Source organism: Rana temporaria, chromosome 1, assembly GCF_905171775.1.
Source record: "Rana temporaria chromosome 1, aRanTem1.1, whole genome shotgun sequence".
Taxonomy (NCBI): Eukaryota; Metazoa; Chordata; class Amphibia; order Anura; family Ranidae; genus Rana; species Rana temporaria.
Window position 1 is genome coordinate 309,804,882 of NC_053489.1, and position 21,915 is coordinate 309,826,796.

A 21,915-nucleotide genomic window follows, 5' to 3' on the forward strand; every position below is an offset into this window, starting at 1 on the left:
GTGGTTGACTTGGTTTACCAAGGAGGTACTAGAAGTCACGCAACCAGAGACATATTCTGGCTTGGGCAGAGGAGCTCGTGCCTTGTTGGTCTTCATTTCCTGAAATGGAGAACTGGCAGGTGGTTCTCTGGAACCGTCAACCATTATTCCTGGGTGTATGGCCTCTACTCCCTGATCTTTCCTGGTCAGAAGCCAGAGAAGGGGTGCTCTGGGTAAAAGATTTATAGGTGTCCAGTTTCAACAAGAAGTTGGACAGCTTTATGTCTAGGACAAAGGATCCACTCTTCCATTCTTTTCCCCAGTGCCACAACTACCACAGCCTCTATGCTATATCGGAAGGGAAGCCGGCCTAATAATTCCGGCATGATCCAGATGACATTGCTGTGCAGGGATCGCAAGGCTGGTATTCCATCCTATCTTGCAAACATGGGAATTATTAGTTTTCTTGGTTAATCCCGCATTATTGAGGATTGTGCCTTTCAGAATCGGACGATTACCCTGATTCATACAGGAGAGCGGGCCTCCAGGACCATGTTTTATAGGATCTGGATGGACCATGTTCCTGGTGTGAAACCAAGGGATGGCATCCTCGAAAGTATGTCATAGGTAAAATTCTTACCTTCCTACACTAGAGAAGGGATGGACCTATCTTAAGTTCCATTAAGAGTCTATTCTCTGCCTTGTTTTCAGGGTCACTGGCTTTGCATTCTTTGTTTCGAGCCTTTCTACAAGGGGTAACGCGTATAAGTTCGCCCTTGTGCCCGGAGGGAGTTGAGTCTGGTTTATCGGCTTGCAGGGATAGCTCTTTAGGCCAATGCACCATATTTCCCTTCATCCGCCTTCAGGGGAGTTGGTGTTCTTGGTTGCGGTAGCCTCTGCAAGAGTATTTCAGTATTGGCAACTTTCTTTGTAAAGAGCCATACTTGCTTATAAGGGTGTTTGTTGAATCCTCACCCAGCCTTTTTTCTCAAAAGGATCTAGTTTCTCTTTAAATCTAAACGCTTCTTACCTTCCCCTTTTTTTCAGAAACTTGGTTACGGAAGGAAAATGTATTACTGTATTTATTGGCGTATCTCTATGGTCAGCCGGTGTAACCACCGGTTCCCCGATGGGACAGGAGAGACTGTGAAAGGGGGGTGGACCCCCTTCCACTGCTTGTAAAAGTGATTCAGCAGCTAATTGGCCACTAGGATCACTTTTACATAAAACTGCATTGCAAGCTAAAAGAAAATAGTGGGATTATGCCTTTAGCTGCAGGCATCAGACTGGTATAACCCCCTTCAATGTTGTGACGTATGGGTACGATGCGACATACAGGAACCTCCACCGTGCTTCACTGTTGTCTGCAGACACGCATTATTCTGCTCTCTAGCCCTTCTGAAAGCTGCCTCCTGCCACAGCCAAATATTTGACATTTTGACTGTGACAGTCCAGTGTTTTCATGCTCAGTTGAGTCACTTAGCCTTGTTTCCACTTCACTCCTGCCTAAAACTTTTGCACGGTACTGTAGGCGGTAGATCTAGAACGGGGGAGATTTCACACGAAATGCAGTTAAATTTTCTGTCCCAGCCCTCCCACACCAGAGGCCTATTAACTGCACACCTCCCCCCCCCCCCCATGGGATAAGTAGTTAATTTTAGGGTTGTTTGGAGACTGCAGTGTATTAAACGTATACTTGTATTCAAATTATAAACTGGTATTTTGGTTAATAAAACTTCAGTTTTTTTACTTTCTAAAAGCCCCTTTCTTGACTGCACTTTTTAGGATTACAAGAGTACATTTACTTTTTTTACTCCTGTGACAGAGTCCACCAAATGGTGCCACCCAGCTTCCTGATTGAAAGCTGATTCTGCCTTTCAGCATGCAGCTGAAATTCTGAATGTTCCCTGTACAATGCCAGTACGATTTTTTTTGTTTTAATTGGTACAGTTTTGTCTGAAGATGCAATACAATCACTTCTGAATTCTTTTTTTTCTTTCTGTTTACAAGAATTTCCGTACTTTAGTAACCTATTCGCTTTCGAAATGGAGACTAGCATGTCCGATCTCCTCGTGTGCGAAGATTAACTATAACTGATCTGGTTTTTATGTTTTGTTTTTATCTTGTAGGCCTTTTTTTTTGGTTTATATAAATTTAAAAACTACTGCTTAATTGCTTACATTTTTTTTTTTTTTTTTTTTTTTTTCTTTTGTGTTTAGGTAAAAAAATTAGTGAACTGGAGAGGCTTAAGAAGGCAATTGAGACTGTAAAAAATGAGGTAGAAGAGAGCCAGAAAAAGTTATTACAGTATACAAATGGGCCAAATACCATGCAAGAACCACTTGAGGTTGACATGAATTGTAATATTCTAGATCCCATTGAAGATGAGAAAACTACAACCAAGAAAAACCTTGACGTTTTGGTCACCTGCCCAAAGAACCGTAAGAAAAAATATGTGGTTGATCGAAGCTGTCCAGCTACAGATCTAGAGTATGACCCCCTACTTAATTATACTGCAGGGTTTTTTGGTTCCACCTCTAAAGAAAATGAAAACAAGACTATGAAACCAAAATGTGAAGAGGTGTTGGATAACCCTCAAAAGAAGCCTAGAATTGTATCTCCAATAAGGCTTGAAATAAAACTTCAAGAATCTGACGATGATGATATGCTTGTCATTGATGCTCCACCACTAGAAGTTGTTTCTAAAAGAAAAAGGCCAAGTAAAGTGTGTGACCCTGTAAGGAAACATGTGGCATTGGTTGAAGCTGCTGTATCTGAAGAAACTGGATCTAGTATGGAATGTGAGACTTTGGCTCCAAATTATGACCATTCTGATGAAAATGGCACTTCTGAAGCAAATAAATCCGAAGCTTCTCATAATTTACTACCTACCTGTATGAACGATGGTGTTCTGCAACATGAAAATCACTGTAATGACCAGATTAAATCAGAAGAGAATACAACCTCTAGTATAAATGAATCTAAAAATGTTGAGACAGATGTTTCAGTGAGTGGTAAAGAAACTAATGAAGAGCAAGAAAACTTGATAGAAAATGTAGTTGAAAAGGATTCATCTCCTCTAGTTTCTGAGAAGTCTTTAGATTTTTGTGACCGTGAAGTTTTTCCTAACTCATCAGCAGACTTGGAAATCATTAAGGTTGCTGCTACCACAGCCTTGGATAAAACTGCTGTCCATAACCTTCCTAATGAGCAGAAATCCCTGCCAGAGATCGTATACGTGCCGAACAAAAGAGACAAAGTCATTGTTGTGAATTCGTCAACTGACGAAGACAGCTCAGAAGAGGACACCGTGTCAGATTCCGAAGACCCCACGGAAGAATGTTTGCGTATTTTTAATGAATTTGCTGAAAGTGAAGCAAAGAAAAATGCAAGCCAGGTATTCATTTCATGCAAAAATCTTTTCTTTTGGAACATAAGTTACAATCAGACGTTTGCATAGTATAAATGCATTATTACTGAAGTGGGGAAACCTGGGACACAAACAACATACCCACCCGCAGAGTGTCATCAATAAGTATCCATGCTTTTCTCCTAAAGAATAAGGTTGCAGCTGTAAGTCAATGAGGCGACCCAAAGCAATATAGCACTGTAACATAGTCTTTTGGCCCCTAACATTTCCAAAACCTTTAACTTCCTGTTGGTCAGTGCAGTCATGTAGGCTAATTGGGATTAAAATTGTCTTTTATAGATCACCCTAGCATTTGATGTTACTGGTACACTGTGCAAACACACTAGCTAAAGTGCATTAAGTTGTCTATCAAACCAAAGGTAAAATAACCTGTTGCAGGCCAATGATTCTTATGATTTTGGTATTTGGCTTGTTGGGATTTCTTTCTTTGGTTTAAAGGCATGGTGTTCTGGTCTGGTTGTCCAACACGCTTGCTTCTGGCTGGATTTGATGACCACTTAAAGGGGTTGTAAAGGTTCGTCTTTTATTTTCTAAATTGGTTCCTTTAAGCTAGTGCATTGTTGGTTCGCTTACCTTTTCCTTTGATTTCCCTTCTAAATGTTTTTTTTTCTTTGTTTGAATTTCTCACTTCCTGTTTCTCCTCAGTAAGCATTCCATCATCCGAGCGGTGGAAAGTCATTTAGAACAGCTTACTGAACACCTTACTGAGTAGGAACAGGAAGTGAGAAATTCAGACAAAGAAAACAAAGAAAAAACATTTAGAAGGGAAATGGAAGGAAAAGGTAAGTAAACAACAATGCACAAGCTTAAAGTAACCTATTTAGAAAATAAAAAATGAACCTTTACAACCCCTTTTAAGAGATGTACGCATATAAAGGGATACGATGGACACCTGGTGTAAAGACTGCAAAATGCTTGGTTTTACATATTTTCCCACTGTCAAGAGGCAAACACATTTCTTTGAACTGAAAATTGTGCAATAGAACAGTATAACTATAGGCAAAACTACACTGAGGGCAGAGGGATTAGAACGCTTGTGAGTGTTTATTGCTGTCTGTTCCCCCATTATTGAGATTCACCCTCTGTTCTGCTTACCATTATCCTTGAAAATGCAAGCACTTGAGGGCTAGCGTACATAGGCTTTTAGGGGATTATCCACAAAAGGGATACACCGGCGTATCTACTCATACGCCGTTGTATCCCTGTTTCGATCTATGGAACTGATCCACAGAATCAGTTTACCATAGATAGGCAGAAGATCCGACCTGTGTAATTGAATTACACTGTCGGATCTTAAGGATGCAATTCTAGGCCGGCCGCTAGGTGGCGAGGCCATTGCGGCCGGCCTAGAACATGCAAATGAACACTTACGGCGATCCACGAACGTTCCGACGGGCCCGTCGCGCTAAATCTACGTTGTTTACGTCGAGTTACGCCGTGTAAAAATAGGGCCAAGTCCTATTTGACTAAGCCCTAGTAAGTATGGCCGTCGTTCCCACGTCGAAATTTTAAACTCTACGTCGTTTGCGTAAGACGTCCGTGAATGGCGCTGGACGCCATTTACGTTAACGTCTAAGCAAATGACGTCGGAGCGACGTCTGTTGGCGCAATGCACGTCGGGTAAGTTACCCGACGGAGCATGCGCAGGACGTCTGGCGCGGGAGCGCTCCTAATTTAAATGGGTTTAGCCCCATTAGATTCGGCACGCCTTGCGCCGGACACATTTAAGTTACACCGCCGCAAATTTCAAGGTAAGTGCTTTGTGGATCGGGCACTTAGGTAGAAATTTTGCGGCGGTGTAACTTAAATCGGAAGATTTAAGTTACGCAGGATATTTGTGGATCTGGCCCTCAAATTCTATTAAGATTAGTTGTGCATTATTTTATTTATTTTTCCTTCATCTGCACGCATCAATGTGAATGTAGAACAAATGCATGTCAAATTGTATCAATAGTTTAGACTCTGAGAGAATAGTAGGTGTATTTTACTCATGATCAACTATATGATCTGATTTAGTTAAGGTGATTGAGCAATGACTTGTTCTCGAATGTAGTCAGACCAATAAGTACAAGTGATACTTGAGCGAGCGTTGGCTAGATTTCTCTATGCCATCTGTTCTGTGAAGTAGCGTTGAGATGTACAACTCTGCATTGTTGTGTGAAACCCTAATGATATTTGTGTAAGGACAGATTGTTGTCTCCCTGCCCACCATCTTTTGTGTCTGTCTGATATCGTTTTTAAAAAGCAAGCATTTCCAGCTTTTTGGCTGGCTTCAGTTTTTTTTTGTTTTTAAAAAAAGTAATTCTTGCCTCCACTGTGCAATTCGTTTTGCACAGAGTTGCCCAGATCCTCGACTTCTGGGGTCCCCCTGCTAGCTCCTCCTTGCATGGTATAACCCCCTATGAGAAGCATTCTCCCGGGGGTACCTTGCAGGCATGCTCCCCAGTGCAGCATTTGCGTCCATAGACGCAGAATGCCGGACTTGGCCCTGTCATTGGATTTGGTGGCAGTGGGAGGCAATGGCTGCGCTGCTATTTATCTAATCAAGAGCCGAGACAACGGGCAGAGCGCGTCTCTGTCTTGGGAATTACAGTGAGTAAAACAGGGGGGGGGGGGGTCAGTGACAGAAGTTTTTTCACCTTAATGCAGTTTAAGACCCCCTTTTAATGTAGATCTTGGGGGGGGGGGGGGGGGCCTTCAGCTTGTGTGGTCAAGCTTATGCTTATGCCTTGATTTAGTTTAAGTCCAAAAGCTTCTCACTGTTGTAGCGCTACCCCCGAAGGAGCCTCTAGTTTGTGGGATTGGCGTATTGTTACCTTGCAGGGTGTCTAGGGGTGATACTAGTGAGTTGAGGCAATGAGCGAAGGTCCAGTCATCAATTGGGTTTTCTTCAATGCTTTATTCCAAGGCCAACATCAACACAACACCAGATGGGAGAGGTTGATAAAGCATAAGAGCAACTTTAGTATCAGGCCTTGGATATGAAGAAGAGCAGTCCTGCTCTTAATAATGAGATCAGTTCGTCGCCACTCTAGCCAGAGTGGGTAAAGTGCCCCTGGACAGACTTCTGTCACAAGTCTGGCAGCGGAAGTGTCACTTGTAAATCGCTGGGAGGAACAGACCTCCGCCAGAGGCCTGACTCTGGACCTCTGCCACAGGCCTAGCGATTTAGGGTGCAAAAATTGTATTGAGCGAATCCTCCCAGTGAAGTTCAGTCAGGGTCACCAGTTGACAGCTGCAACATACCTGTCAGTATCGTGGTGACCAGATCCCCGGTGGTTCGTTCAGGCCTTCTGGATAACCTTTCTGGGTTCTCCCTGAGCCGATTCCCCACCGCACAGCTCTCGGCTTAGGATCCTCTCCGTAAAGGTTGGGACCCAGCAAGCCGCTGGGGCCCTTATCAGGATGAAGTTCCGCATGGTGCGCAACTCCGGCCAGGTAGGCCATGGTGGCGGGGTCCATGGATGTGCGCACCCTGAAGGTGGATGTCGCACCTGGAACTTGGACCCCACGAAAACGGACCAGAATCAATGGCGTCTGCCCCAGATATACCCTTCCCCCAGCATGCCCAGTGAGGGAAAACTCCTCTGATTGGCTGCTGGGTAAAAGTGACTCTGCCAGAACCCCTCTAGCGCCAACTGCCGCTCAGGGGTGGAAACGCACCCCTGAAACGCAGACTGACCTACAAGACAGCTCTGAAAAGACAGCAGCCCCTGCAATTTAACAAATTGTGAAAGGGAGCAAATAACCCTCCCATTCCCCACTAACTTTAGCGTAGTGCCCATACTGAAAGTAAGGGGGCGCTACACTGTCAGTATAAGGTAAAGCAGGTACTTCTAGCCTTTGGTATGGTGGCACATTAAAGCAATTTTAAACCCCAAATATTTTTCATATTGGGTTTATTTATCTCTGGAAAGCTATTGCAGTCATAGAACAATTGAGAGCCCTTCTGTACAACTGTAATTTGCGAGAAGTGCTATCTGCTGGTGCAATTTTTGCAGAAAGCTGCTAATTGAATTGAGAACTGTGAAGAACACATGATGAAGCAGGTTTATATTCTAGCTTGCAATAATATTTGTTTCTTCAGTACAAAACCTTCTTACCAGGTATCCTGTTTTTAGGCAGTTCATTGTGAGGAAGATCAGCCTGATCCAGAACTACAGCTGAAAGGAAATGAGCTTCTACCAGGACAAAGGAAAAGAATTGCACATCCGTCAGCAAAATGTGAAGTAAGCATTTTTTTTTATAATAGTCACTCTATTAATTATTGCAGAACACATTTTATCTACTAAGAAACTAAAAGTTGAACTTTAGTTGTGAAAAGTCTAAATACATTTGGTAATGACCTTCTTCCTTTTTTTTTTTTTTTTTTTTTTTTAGGCCAAGGAAACTGGTTCTATTCTTGTTCCTTTCAGAAGATCTGCTCCACACCAAATGCCACCCCAAAGGATAGTGCAGGTTCACCAGCAAGCAGTGCAGATTAGTTCTGCAGTTAAAGGTGGACAAGCCTTTGTAGCTTCTTCACAGAAGAGGCTTGCCAGCAGGATTACACCAGGATTTCACTCATTCGGTCAGATGGGTGAGAAGTTTTCATTTGCGTGAATACTGAGCAACTGATGCCTTATTCTGTAAGTGCCGGTTCACACGGGGGCAACGCGACTTCAAGTCGCCTCCAGGACAGACGACTTTGCTTGTGGCCAATAACAGAATCTGCTCTGTGAGAGGGAGGGGTTTGCCTGGATAAACTTATTTGTTTTCCTGTAAAGTTGCTTTAGTTAAGACTGAGATCCGACTTGGAGGCAACTTCTATTGAAATCTATGGGTACGAGTTGTCTAGAAGTCACCTTGAAGTAGTACAGGAACCTTTTTCTGAAGTCTGAGCAACTTCAGTAGTGTACATTAAGACGGCTCCCATTCACGTCAATGGAATTATGTCCAGGGACTTGGGGCAACTTGAGGTCTGACAAGTCAGACCCCAAGTCGATGTAGTGTGAACCGGCACTAAACCTAAGTTTACACAATGTGATAGTAGAACATCACCAGGTTATGAAGATTTGCTTAAAGTGATAACCTCCTGAAATGAACAGTGCAAATCCTTCTATCGTGTGCCAAGCCTCAGTCCAAAGCACAGAATGTGATTGTTTCTTCTCCTCTTCGGCTATCTGCAATAGTCACTTCTGACAGGTTATCTTGACACCACAGCAGTGCACACATAAAATGATTGACCTCCTCAGCTGTGCATGTTCTGCTATTAAATTGTGTAAAGGGGGTGTGTCCGTTCCTTCATGCATGTCTCAGATTACTCTCTGCTCTGTAATATGCAGTGTGTGTGTGATGTCCAATACCCAACCTGCTGAGAAAAAGACTTTGATGTGTGTGTTTTTAGAAGGCTGTAGAGAAGATGGCTGCAGCTAAAGAGGTACCAACTATGTAAGATTTGTTTCATCTGTAGTAGGATTTGTTTTATCTGTTTCACCTAGATGAGCAACGTTAACAGGTCCCTAGATTTTACCATTTGGGTTGCAAACAATCCAAACTCCAAATTTTGAGATAATCTTATTCCTTTCTTGTACTCCATGGTGGCTGGTGCTCATATTTTTTTTTGGCGCAAACAAATGGGGGGGGGAATCAAACGCGGCCTCATTGTGCCCATCAAACGCGGCCTCACTGTGCCTTCTCCTCTCCATGCGTCTTCTCCCATCCTCCTCACCTATGATTGGGCGTCCAATCACAGCGCCTGACATTTCAGCCAATCAGGCGGTAACAGACCTGGCAACATGATTGGCTGAGAGGCGGGTTAATGTTGGCAAAGCGAATTCCTGTGGCTTTGCTAACATTGAGCTGAGTGAGAAGGAACGCACAGCGTTGCGCCCGCTTCTCGCTTTTTTTGGATGCTTATTAGAGCAAAAGGCTCTAATTGGGTGCGTCCAAAATACTCCCCCACTGCTGTAATTCAGGTGACCGAAAAGGGGCCAGCCACCTGAATAGTGGGTGTCGGAACCGACCATAGATTTATGCAATGCATGAATCGATCTATGGTAATTGACGAGTGACACTCCTGCGCCGTTAAGGAGGCACCGCCACTGCTTATACTAATGTCAAAGCAGAACTAAACCCAAAAGCAAAAATCTAGTATATTGCAGTGTATCAATCCTTGGGTATGGTGGCTTTCTTTTCGGTTTTTCTTTTATTCAGTCTGAGAACATTTTTTAGAGCGCGAATACCTGTCTATCTTGACAGAAATGCACTATCCTTTAACCTTCATATAAGATTATCTAGAGGAATAATCCAATATTTTATGTAAACTTTGTGTACTTTGCTTCTTTGGGATGTGTGTACAGTGGAACATTGAATTGCGAGCATAATTCATTTCAGGAGAATGCTTGTAATCCAAAGCACTTGCATATCAAAGTGAATTTCCCCATAGAAGTCAATGGAAGCAAAGATAATTTGTTCTACATTGACTTCTATTGCATGCAATACCGCATGTAACCAGAGGTGGGGGGGTGCCTGAGAGCCTCGGTAATACTCGGACAGCTTGGCTGAACTCAGAAAGGCTTGGGATCGGAGTATTTCCGAGTGATTTTGAGCATTTCCAAACGGCTTCTGAACCATTCCGAGTGTCGCCGGCACCTCTGGCCAAATGCGGTACTACACAACCCATTGGCTTGATTTTCTGCTCGTTTTGCGAGACGACGCTCAGAAAGCAAGTCAGGCTTTTCAAAAAAGTTGCTTGTCTTTCAAAACGCTTGTTAACCGTGTTACTTGTTAACAAAGGTTCCACTGTATGTACAGTGGGTGCTAGCATCTGTTGCATCCTTGGCAGTCAATCAGTGACCTCCCCAGCCCCCGATCAATCTCTGGCCACTGCTGATTTATCTGGGTAGAGTAGATGTGGGAGCAGAATTTTCAAAATCAAAATGTTCCATTTCAGAATTTGGGGCTTACTTGGTTAGACAGGGTCAAAATTGCATCATTTGAGCCTGTAGGACGAGCCTTTCTCAACTAGGGTTCCTCCAAAGGTTTTTGGGGTTGGTTGCTCAAAAGGCAACTTCTGCCTTTTTCAAATGAGTAACCAATGGCAACATTGATCTTTTTAGCGATCTGTTAGGGGGTATTACTTCCCAATGGCCACAAATGTAAAGTATTCTTTCTAGGTTCCCTGAGCCCAGACAGTTCATTCAAGGGTTCCTTCATGTTGAGGTCAAGAAAGCTGCTATAGACACAACATTTTGCACCCTGGTTGTGGAAATAAACTTTTATGAGATGGCTATTCCTACTGATGATGGTAAATAAATGTGAGCATACAAATTACACTCAAGGAAATTGTGTGAGGGCAGACATGTTTTTGAAGTGACAGATCTGTCGGTAAGCAAACTACTGTATTTATGTACATTTTTAACTACATTTCTTTCCCCAGTTTGTGTTAATTTAGTTGAGGTACAGCCGATTTTGCCATCTAGAAGTCATATAAGTGGACAAGGAAGTACACTTTTAACCACTGTAAAATCTGGTTTCCCTCAAAGAAGAACAATGCCAACTCCAGCGAAGGTAACACATTTCATCCAAACTAGCTTGAATTTGTCTTTTAATCACTACTATTTTGAATGAAGTAGGGAATTGACTTTTTTTTTCTTACTCTGTCCTGATGCATTGCGAGGTGAATGGAAATGCCCTAATCTGTCCCTGTTCTAAAAGCAACTGTATAGTTTTGAGGACAATTATCACCAGAACAAATCAAGGATTACCCTGCCTAGTGGCGTCACAAACTGAAATAACTGACAGATTGTAAATATTCCTTTCTCTACTAAAACTGGAACCAAGTTTTATCCAGATACAGTAGTAGTTAACATTTATAACTTCTGTCAGGCTGCCTGTTTCTATGTTCCCAAAAGGGTGATTCTTCATTCTATTATATGGTCAAGAGTGAGAAATAATCAGTGGTGGCTGGCGCAAAATTCTGAAAAAAAAAAGTTAAATGCTGCCACTTGTTCCCTGCACGCTGATGGCCTGGCACTTGCCTCATCTTGGTGGCGGATCAGGAAGCGGGTGACGGCGGCGCCTCCTGTGTCCTCCATTTGTCTCGTCTTCCTTCTGCTAGGTGTCCAATCGCAGTGCCATGAGTTCTTCAGCAAATCGGGTGACTGATATTAGATGGGCGCCTCCTGGTTGGCTGAGAGGCGTTTCAGTGTTGAAGCGAATATTCATTCGCTTTTCTAACACACCTGGGTGGGCTCCGAGCGCAATACTCTGTGCCACGAGTCCACCTTTTTTAGAGCCTCTGGAAGTAGTCCTTAAAGTGGACCTTGCAGTACAAAACAAGGTCTGCTTTTGTCCAGGCCCCCCTCTCCTTTAAAAACACCCCCTCTCCTTTAAAAACACTGACAGATAGTATTTCCAAAATGTACTGGTATAACAGTGAAGGAAAATGTTAATTATATACTTTTTCTTAACCCTGGTGTTCTGCATTGCTGGACATCATGCCGGTATCCTTCCAGGAAGATTACTGGGAACAATGTGTACCCTAAATCTCATGAGAAAACACTCCAGTGCAACTTCTCCAAAGATCTGATCTCCTCTGTTCTCCCCACATCAGCATGAGGCCACCCTTGCCTTGGTGCCACAGGTGGAATACTGACTTAAGGGAAATTATTTTATTTTCCTTTATGTACATTCTGGAAATACTGACAGCGATCTTTTAAATTTTGTAAAGTCTGCTTTAAAAGACGGAAAAAAAACAAAAAAAACACAGACCTAATTATCTAGGTGGGTGCAGCACTGGTCTCCTGCCTCCTCTTAGATGGCGAAATGAGCGATCAAAGATTGCTGATCACTTGGTTATTGGTCTTCAGTGAGGCAGTCACTGCTCTCTGCTCCATGGCACTCCTGGAGCACTGGACTGTGGGGGCGAGAGCAGCTAGCTCGAGCTCTGCAGCTTCTGGGTAGATCGCCCCCCCCCCACACACATTAAAGTGATATTAAAGAGCTCATCATCCTCCTTGGGTTTGCTGCTGATAATCTCCCTCTGCTGAATGCCCCTTTTGCCTTTTGCTATGGGGGCACTCGTGCATGCTCACTCCTGAGCCCCGCTGTGTCAACAATGCTAGAAGGTAAAAAAAGTCAACCTATTTAGAATCGCTTTAAAGTTGAGATCTCTCCGGAGTCTGGACTGGCTAAGTGACATCGGCTGATGGACTTTAACCCGCTTTTGGCTGAATACAGGTCAGTACATTGGTACAGAATAAAGTGCACGCCTGTGACACACAAGTAGGGTCAAAAGCACTTTTGCCCTACTTCTCTTTGTGCCCATACCAGGATAAAGATGGCTCTGGAGCTTGCGGTTTTGAAAGAAGGTAATCCGTGACCATTTCTGCATTTTCCCTGACAGGGTTCCTGGGTTTCTGTGTGTATGTGTTTTTTTTTTTTCTCATGCTGATCTATACAAAATAAGCTAATGAGCCATCTTATGTAAACCTTTTTTTTGTTTCTCGTCTCTCAAATTTTTGCATATTTTAGTCCTTGCAAGCTAATGCAAACTACTTTCATCTTGGTTATAATTGTGTTTTGTGTTTGTGCTTAGATATCATGCCGCAGAAGGGCATCAGTTATTCCTGAAAGCAGTTCTAAAGTGCCTCATGAAACAAGGCAGCGATATGTTAACTCTTTTGTGGAAGAGTTTTTGAAAGAGTCTGCATCCGTCCAGGAAGCCTTTGATAAGGTATTCAGCTGTCATCTACACAAACATTCAGCTTTTATAAATGCGAGCCTAAAAAGATCTTTCCTTTTTCCTGAAGAAGTGGATGAGTAGATGAAAGTACTTTTCAGTTCACTAAATATGCCTAGCCTAGGATATTTTTCAGGGGCATGCATTTATGTTCCCTTAATGGTCAGTCACTTTAGTGAAGCGTGCAGACTGATGGCAGTCAGCCCTTGGATTAATTTTTTTTTTTTTTTGCATAATCCAACAGTATGCAAAATGTACCCCTGCTGGTCTATAGGGGGTGAACAGACTGTCCAATCAGGTCCAAACAAATGTGGATGCGCTGCCAATAATAGCTGCTAACACAGCTGATTTGAAAAAAGCAAAAATATAAATGGAAATAAATGTGTAGCACTAGACAATAATATTCACAATGTAAAGCATTGAAAAAAAGTGATACATATGTGTACAAACCGTGAACCGTAAACACAATATTGTATATAAATTGTCAATTATATATCCTTTGACAAATGTGTAAATAGTCCATAGACGTTTGGAAAAAAATCCACTAAGTGAATGTGAATGGCATCAGAACATCAAGTAAGTGACTTCCATGTGCAATGTTCCCACCACCGGAAAGAATGCAAGCTTACCGGACCGAGTGGACTTAGGGGACATATGTCACCAAAAGTCAGGCTTTGTATAGATGCCAACATCAACGATCAATGTACGGATCGAGGAGCAACAGGTCTTCAGAGCCTCTACTAGACCAATGGGTGAAATCTCTTCAGACTTTGAAACAGGAGATGGAATCACCGGGCTGGTTTCATTGCAGTCTTACTGTGCCAAACGATGTCTCACCAGTCAGTGTGTGCATCGGCTGTGAAAGTAGTCCCGCCCTCCTCCTTGACTAGCTGAGCTAGTCTAGGAGGAGGGCGGGACTACTTTCACAGCGCACCCAAACTTTTCAGTGAGCTTCTGACACAGCAGGAGATCCCGATGCACACACTAACTGGTGAGACATCGTTTGGCACAGTAAGGCTGCAATGAAACCAGCCCGGTGATTCCATCTCCTGTTTCAAAGCCTGATGAGATTTCACCCATTGGTCTAGTAGAGGCTCTGAAGACCTGTTGCTCCTCTCCAGTAGGCCTGCATTCTTTCCGGTGGTGGGAACATTGCACATGAAAGAAGTCACTTGATGTTCTGATGCCATTCACATTCACTTAGTGGATTTTTTCAAACGTCTATGGACTCTATTTATTTACACATTTGTCAAAGGATATATAATTGACAATATTGTGTTTACTGTTCACGGTTTATACACATATGTATCATTTTTTTCAATGCTTTTTATTGTGAATATCATTGTCTAGCGCTACACATTTATTTCCAAGTCCAATCAAGTACGCCTGATCAGCAGCGCCATATATGGACTTTTATGTTGAGGATTTGTTTTAAGTTAATATATTGGTTAATGTTCACATTTTATTTTATATACAATTGCTGTAGAGATTTTTGTGTGTGTGATGGAGATTAGAGAGCGCCCCTTTTTTGTTTCACTATAGTGTAGTAACACTATTAAAGGGGCAGAAGCCTTATATTGAATAGACTACCACAAAAAGGACTAGGGGCAGTTGGCGCCTTCACATTTTTCTCTTTAAAGACTTTTTTCGTAACTGGTGGCAGCAAGCACATTTGACTCCCATGTTAATTTTGTCAGATTATTATACTTTCCAGACATTGTAAATGTGTGTGTCAATAGGCTTTTGTTCCCTTGGCGTAAAATCCACTTTTGTTGAGGGGCGTGATCTATGTGCATTGCAAGGATTTTAACAGCCCTACTTGGGGTCTCAAGTCGGATCCCTTGTTGCAGCAATGTGGACTGAGCCCGAATCTGTATGGGAGTGGTTTTATCCAGTCAGCTGCTTCACCTACAGGATTCTGAGGAAAGTGGCAGTGTCTGCATCTCTTTACACGTAATTTCACGTAGTAGCTCAACAACTACATTTTCTCTTTTCGTCCATGGATGGACACCGCTCCTTTAAATCTTGACATTTGGGGTTATGTTCCTGTTCATAAGAGAGGACTAGGCATAACATGTTAGTTATCTTTAAAACATGTAACTTTAACCTTTTAAAACATGTAACTTTAACAGAGTTGAACAGCCCCTGCCCAGGGGCGGTCCCTCCGGTCATAACCCCCTCACCCTGCAGCATGCAGCTCAGTTTTCTTTCTGCCTAGCAGAGGTGGTGGACTTGGCTCCCTTTGGGCCCAGAGTCCTGAAGAAATGTTAAATTTTTATTTTATTTTTGTGATTCTTCTATCAACTGCCGGCTGGGTGACAGGCTAGATATTATAGATCCTTGTAGTGTGCCCCCCCCCCCAGTCTTATTATCTAGCGTGCGCAGACCTTGGCTACATGCTGTGTCGGCCACGACATGCCTCCAGGGGTGGCCGGTGAGTATATGCTCCGGGGTCCACATATGACTGGGCTGCTGTTGGACCTGGCCGACAGCTCCTCCGTACTATCGGTTGTGGGTCTGTCAGGGACGCCCCAGCAAGCCCTCGTTAGGAGGGGTAAGTACGGTTCCTCCTGCCTCGGCAGGATGGAACAGCTGGGCATTCCTGGGATTAAGGGGGTTCTCCTGACTTTTTTAAACATCGCCTATCGAGATTTTTAAGGGTAAAAGTTTGACGCCATGCCACGAGCGGGCGCAATTTTTAAGCGTGACATGTTTGGTATCATTTTACTCGGCGTAACATTATCTTTCACAATATATAAAAAAATTGGGTAAAATTTATTGTCTTATTTTTTAATTCTAAAAAAGTGATTTTTTTTTTCCCAAAAAAGTGCGCTTGTACGAACGCTGCGCAAATACGGTGTGACAAAAAGTATTGCAATGACTGCCATTTTATTCTCTAGGGTGTTAGAAAAAATATATATAATGTTTGGGGGTTAAGTAATTTTCTAGCAAAAAAAAATGTTAGTCTTGTAAACACCAAATCTGAAAAACACCTTCTGTCCTTAAGTGGTTAACTCTGTTAGGCTGCATTCACACCTGAGCGCAGCGTTTTGCGGCATTTTTTACAGGTCTAGGGTCACTAATGTAAAACGCCCAAATTTGAGCGACAAAAAAGGGTCCAGAACTTGTTTGGGCTTCAGGCGTCTTGTAGTGGAGATGTGAACCATCTCCATAGAGAATAATTTATTTTTTCCCCTCTAGCCTTTTGGGGCGTCGCGCTTCAGGCGACAAAACGCTCAGGTGTGAATGCAGCCTTAAAGTAACATGTTTTAAGATGACTAACATGTTCTGCCTAGTCCCCTCCTATGAACAGGAACATAACCCCAAATGTCAAGATTTAAGGAGCTGTGTCCGTCCATGGACGACAGAGAAAAGGATTTTTTGGTGAGTACAAAAATCCTATTTTTTGTTACAGGGGAGGCTCAAAATCTGACTTGTATCTTAGTGCAGACCTCTGGGGAAATCCGTAAGCCAATCGCAAATGGAGGAAATTGTCTATCTGGAGGCTTTCTGTACATCTGTGTACAGAATGCCTCCAGGTAGCCATATTGCATTGCATTTTACAGCACTGCAGATGGAAAAGGAAGGTTATTTTTAATAACATTCAATTATAATATGACTTGTGTCGCAATTGTATATGCTATGATTTTTATTTGTTTTCCCCCACAAAAAATGTTTATGCTTTCCCACATCTCTATGGGATTGTGGGGCCCACATGAAGCAGGTCAAATGTGCCTGCCAATGAATTCAGAATGTTCTCAGAAGCATCTCAAACTGATGCCATCGACAAAGGCCCTTGATTATAACTTGTGTAGCGCCCCCCCCCCTACTTTCAGTACGGGCACTACACTAAAATTAGGGGGAATGGGAGGCTTAATCACTCCCATTCACGAATTCTGGAAATTTAGGCTGCTGCCAATTCCAGAACCTGTCCTGTAGGTCAGTCTGCGCGCCAGGGGTGCGTTGACACCCCTGTGTGGCAGTTGGCGCTAGAGGGGTTCTGGGGATCCACCTCCAATCGGGGGGGGTTTTCCCTCATTGGGCATGCTGGGAGGGGGGATATATCTGCGGCGGCCACTTTTGGCGGGTTGTTCTTGGGGGGGGGGGGGGGGGGGGGAGGCCGAGTTCCAGGTGGGGTACCCACCTTCAGGGTGCGCGCACCTAGAAAGTCGATCCTGAATCAAACAGCGGCTCCTGCGGGGGTAGCGCTACACGTGCTTTCAAGGCATGGACGCTTTAGCATCCTTGGTTTGTAGCCGAATGGGTGTCAAGATGTAGAAAATGGCTGCCTGAAAGCTTTATACTGTAAATATAACACTTTGGGAGGGTAGCCACACAAACCTTTGGTATGGTGCTCATGCACATGGGCTAACATTTCATGGCAGAAGACATGTAACTTGACCTTTTTGGTTCTCTGATGGAGAAGATGGCCTCTATCCATATTGTAAACAAAAAACAAATCCAGAGCTATTGATCCTGTCAATTGGCATATACAGATGTTGGGCCATTTTTTTTTTCTCCTGGTAAATTGGTATGTATTGTGATTGTCTGCTCACAAATGGCCTAATTATACATGTAGCGCCCATGTACTTTATAGTACTGGTGCTAGTCAAATGTAAGTGTAGATAAGAGTATAGTTAGACTCTGATCCTGATTGTTGGGTGTGAGAATAGGGCCTCTGTCACAGCTTGGCTGTGCTGTGGATCATTCTGCTGTATCGGGGTGTTCTTCCAGCCCCGGTACTGCAGGTGGCAGCAGTGGAGTCGAGGTTTGGGTGCTCTTCCCAGCAGCCAATCACAAGGGTTTGTGCATGCTGAGAGGGGTATTTATGGGACAGACGTCATTGGTTCTAGGTTCTTTTTCGTCCAGTGTGGCACCCACCTTTAGGGTGGCCACATCAGGGCGCCCCGGCGTTATTGCCTACCTGACAGGGGCGTGCGTGCCACGCAGTGTTCCTGGCTCTGGGACCATGTTGGCCCGGAGAATCTGAACCAGCGATGGGGATCCAGTGAGCGAATGGGTTCCCTCTTTTGAATTTACCAAGTTGGGTGCTGTTCGGTGGGGAGTCGGTCTGCGGAGCGCCATTGAGAGGCTGGCGGTCCAATAGGGCTTGGACGAAACCACCAGGGATCACAGGTAACCGGACACTACATGACTGGTCACCTGTCGGTCGGTACCTGAGCGACAAGTTGAAGGAGATCCAGACGTAACTCAAGTAAGGAGGCATATCTCCAATAATCCAACCCAGAGGTATCTTCTGAGGCTCTTTGAGAGGGGTCTGTGGCAGAGACTTTCTCCCAAGTTCACCAAGGAGGGTCTACTATACATGTTTGAGAGCATCCACAGTTGAAGCACGTGCATAATAATGAATAGATGGAGGGTAGGTAAGCCTGAAGGGAATCTGCGTTCGTGTGGTGCCTTCAGACATCGTTCAGCTGGTGGTACTTGTAGTTCCACTGAAGTTGGTTCTTATTTTAGAACAAACACTGAAAGCAGACATCCATGCCCAGTTCCAATCTTTGATTTTAGTAGCTATACTGGATTCCAGAAACTGGAAGTTACAATATCACAAGGGTAACCTAAAGTTCTGCCAAATGTGCTACACCCTTTAGTTACAACCCAAAGAGGCTAGCTGAAGACTTCTGGAGTTCAAGAAATATTTACTCTTTATTTTTTTTCCTTATCTGTTTTAATTGCTTTGGACATCTAATGGGAGCCAGCCAATTTTGAATATGATGGTCTGTATATTTCTTTATATTGTGCAAGATTTAATGGCCTATGAGTTGAGGCCATAGAAAGGAGAAACCTGACACACAGAAGATATAGTTCCAGTTGTCTACCCTCCTGTTAACCTGTTCATGGGTTTCTGAGATTGGGTTAATATTTGTGTTCATTTACATTTAAAGGAACTTTGCACCATTATATTGCCCTGTTAATAAGTATAGAAGAAATCTCTGCACCAACACAAAGGGGGTCATTTACGAAAGGCAAATCCACTTTGCACTACAAGTGCACTTGGAAGTGCAGTCCATTTTAGATCAGAGGGGGACATGCAAGGAAAATAAAAAAAACAGCATTTTAGCTTGCACATGATTGGATGATAAAATCAGCAGAGCTTCCCCCTCATTTCAGATTTACAGCGACTGCACTTCCAAGTGCACTTGCAGTGCACTTGTAGTGCAAAGTCAATTTGCCTTTCGTAAATGACCCCCAAAGTCTCTTTTCAAGGGTTTTATTGAACAAACGTTCCAACAGAGGGATGGAGTGATGGGAAGGACTCGGGTATCTTACTTGCAGATCATGAACATTCTCCTAGGTCCAGAGGAACAACAGTCTCCGCGCTGGACTCTGGATAGGCCCACTCTCGCTGTCCTCGCAGCTGGTGCGAAGCTCGATCAAAAGATGGTCTCTGCCAAAGACTAGGTAGTAGAATTTGTTCATCATTCTCTGCCACAGACTTGGTGAACTTGGGATTCGCTCAATAGTCTCTGCCACAGACTTGTGCAACCCCTCAATGGGTTAACTTCTGAAGAAAAGAACAGAACACAGCTCTCAGTGCCAGGATCTCTCAGCCGCTCCGGCAGCACTGTAAGGTAAATTTTGATCCGGATGCATCCTCCAATTGAGTCCTCAATTGCTTGGTCCCTTTCATCAGGCAAGGCAACACAGGATCATCCCTGGATCAGTAGGCCCTAGTGGCTCCTGGGCCTACATCTCAGTTGGAAAAGGGCCTCGGGCCAATGTGGCCCCCGAGGCAGAAACTGCCAACACATCCCTGAGGCCAGGAGGGCCCTCGGGTGAGGATCGGAAGACTAACCCCACAAAATTGTCTGTCTCTTAAGTACCCTCTCCCAGAATGTGCAGTGGGTTCACCAAATTCCCCTGGGCTGCTTCTGGGAAAAGAGGCACCCAATGCATCCAGCCTGTTGCCTTTCCAACCCTGACCAGTGGTGACAGCGACACCCCTCGTCAGGAGGAAAATCATGCAACCAGCTGAACTGAGACAGAGCCATAATTTAGACACAATCCTTCTGAGCCAACTACTGCTCAGATAACTAACATTTTAACATAGCGCCCACTCATTGGGAGCAGGGCGCTACATTTCCTTAGCCAAGCTGTTTAGAAAAAGTGGCAGAGGGTTGAGACAAACCATTTACCACTTGCTGGCTTTTATTTATCTAAAACTTTTATCTCAAAAGGGAAGAAGTTGCTGTAACTGCTTGGTGACAGATTGACAATGCTGCTGTGTAAAGGTGTCAACATTGCACCTCAACTGGAGTGGAACCCTCACCACCAATACAAAGGTGTCAGAGGCGTCCCTAGGGGGGGCCAGAGGGGGCCCTGACCCCCCCCCCCCCAACATCATGCTGTGCCCCACCATGTGCCCCCCCCAAAAAAAAATTTATTTTTTTTTGCAACTTTTGTATTTTGCTCCCCGAGAGGGAGAGCGTCCCCAGTTAGCTCTGCGGGGGATTCCTCCCCCTCCCTCTGCTTGCCGACACTGCATAATGCGAGCGCTCACACAACCAGATATTCTAGCCTGGACCGTGTTTAAGTGTGTGCACTGCAGACTGCAGTACACTGTAATCACTGAACTACATTATCTCCATCCCTTCTCTCCCCCCCCCATCTGTCTCCCTCCCCCTCTCCTGTTCTTTCAAAACATTCACAATTTACTTTCACTTTCAGTTAGGCAGGTAATATACGGTGCAAATTTCTTTCCTGCATCCACAGATTGCAGGAAAGAAACTTGCATGATTCCCCCATCAACAGACAGTGGTGACAGGGGAATATCCCTCCTGCCCAGCAATTATATTCTCCCGACAAACAGTGATTATCACCAGTGGCTATACAGTAACCACTAGTGATGATTATAAGAGAATCTGCTCATTAATAATACAAATCAAAGCCAGTTTCTGCTGAACCAGCTGAGATTTAAACGGTCTATGGCTGGTCTTAGCTCTTAGGCAGCCCATACATTGATTAGCACTGTGGAGTGTCGGCTTCCTGGCGTGATCGGGCATGTGGGATTTCAAACACACCCGAGCCCATCTCTATTGGTTGTAGACAGTTGAGCTCCCTGCAGGTTGCTTAGCAGCATTGGACCCTTCTCTGACATGCTGATCGGGATGCAATCCAGGTGATGCTCTTAGTCAAATCCTAGTCATAAATATCAGTGATTTTATTGATCAAAGCCCACACTTTACAGGCATAGAGCCCACATGGCTGCTGATCATACGGTTGATTATATTTGTGGTTGTACTCTTGATGCTAATAAATACTGTGTTTATTAGATCTGACTGGGAGCATTACCTGGATCACATGCCGATCAGCATGTCAACAGAGAAGGTTATACAGCATTACTGCTGCTAGGTGACCAGCTGGGGGCTCGGCTCTCTATAACCAATAGTGCCAGCCTTCCCCTGCATGCACCCATAATGTCACCAGCACTAGGTCCTAATAGACTGCCGCCGCTGCCAAGGAGACAGACGCCAGACCAGCGCTGTAAATAGCAGGGACAGGACAGCTGGGGATCCCCACTGTGGCAGAACACCAGGGCCCAGTGGCAAGACAACCTTTGCAACTATGATAGTTCTCCCACTGCTTTGGACCCTTATATTTTCTTGGTGTGCTGGTGACATATATCTCTTGTTTTCTGCCACCCTGGGGGGCCCCAGTATAGTAGGAAGGGAGCTCACTGCAGAACATGTGAAAGGGCCCGTAGTGGTATCGTAGTAAAGGGCCCCAGGAGATTATATATATATATATATATATATATATA

General features: G+C 44.1%; 1 protein-coding gene across 2 annotated transcripts in view; it reads left to right on the forward strand.

The window, feature by feature from the left end:
- The window catches only part of LOC120944825 (RNA exonuclease 1 homolog), a 104,713-nt gene that overhangs the window by 11,643 nt on the left and 71,155 nt on the right, over window positions 1–21,915 (forward strand). For both annotated transcript variants that reach the window (XM_040358610.1, XM_040358611.1), the window contains exons 2-6: window positions 2,199–3,376; window positions 7,531–7,638; window positions 7,790–7,988; window positions 10,830–10,960; window positions 12,990–13,127. In XM_040358610.1, the coding sequence (XP_040214544.1) occupies window positions 2,199–3,376; window positions 7,531–7,638; window positions 7,790–7,988; window positions 10,830–10,960; window positions 12,990–13,127 (1,754 nt within the window). The remainder of the gene's footprint in view (window positions 1–2,198; window positions 3,377–7,530; window positions 7,639–7,789; window positions 7,989–10,829; window positions 10,961–12,989; window positions 13,128–21,915) is intronic.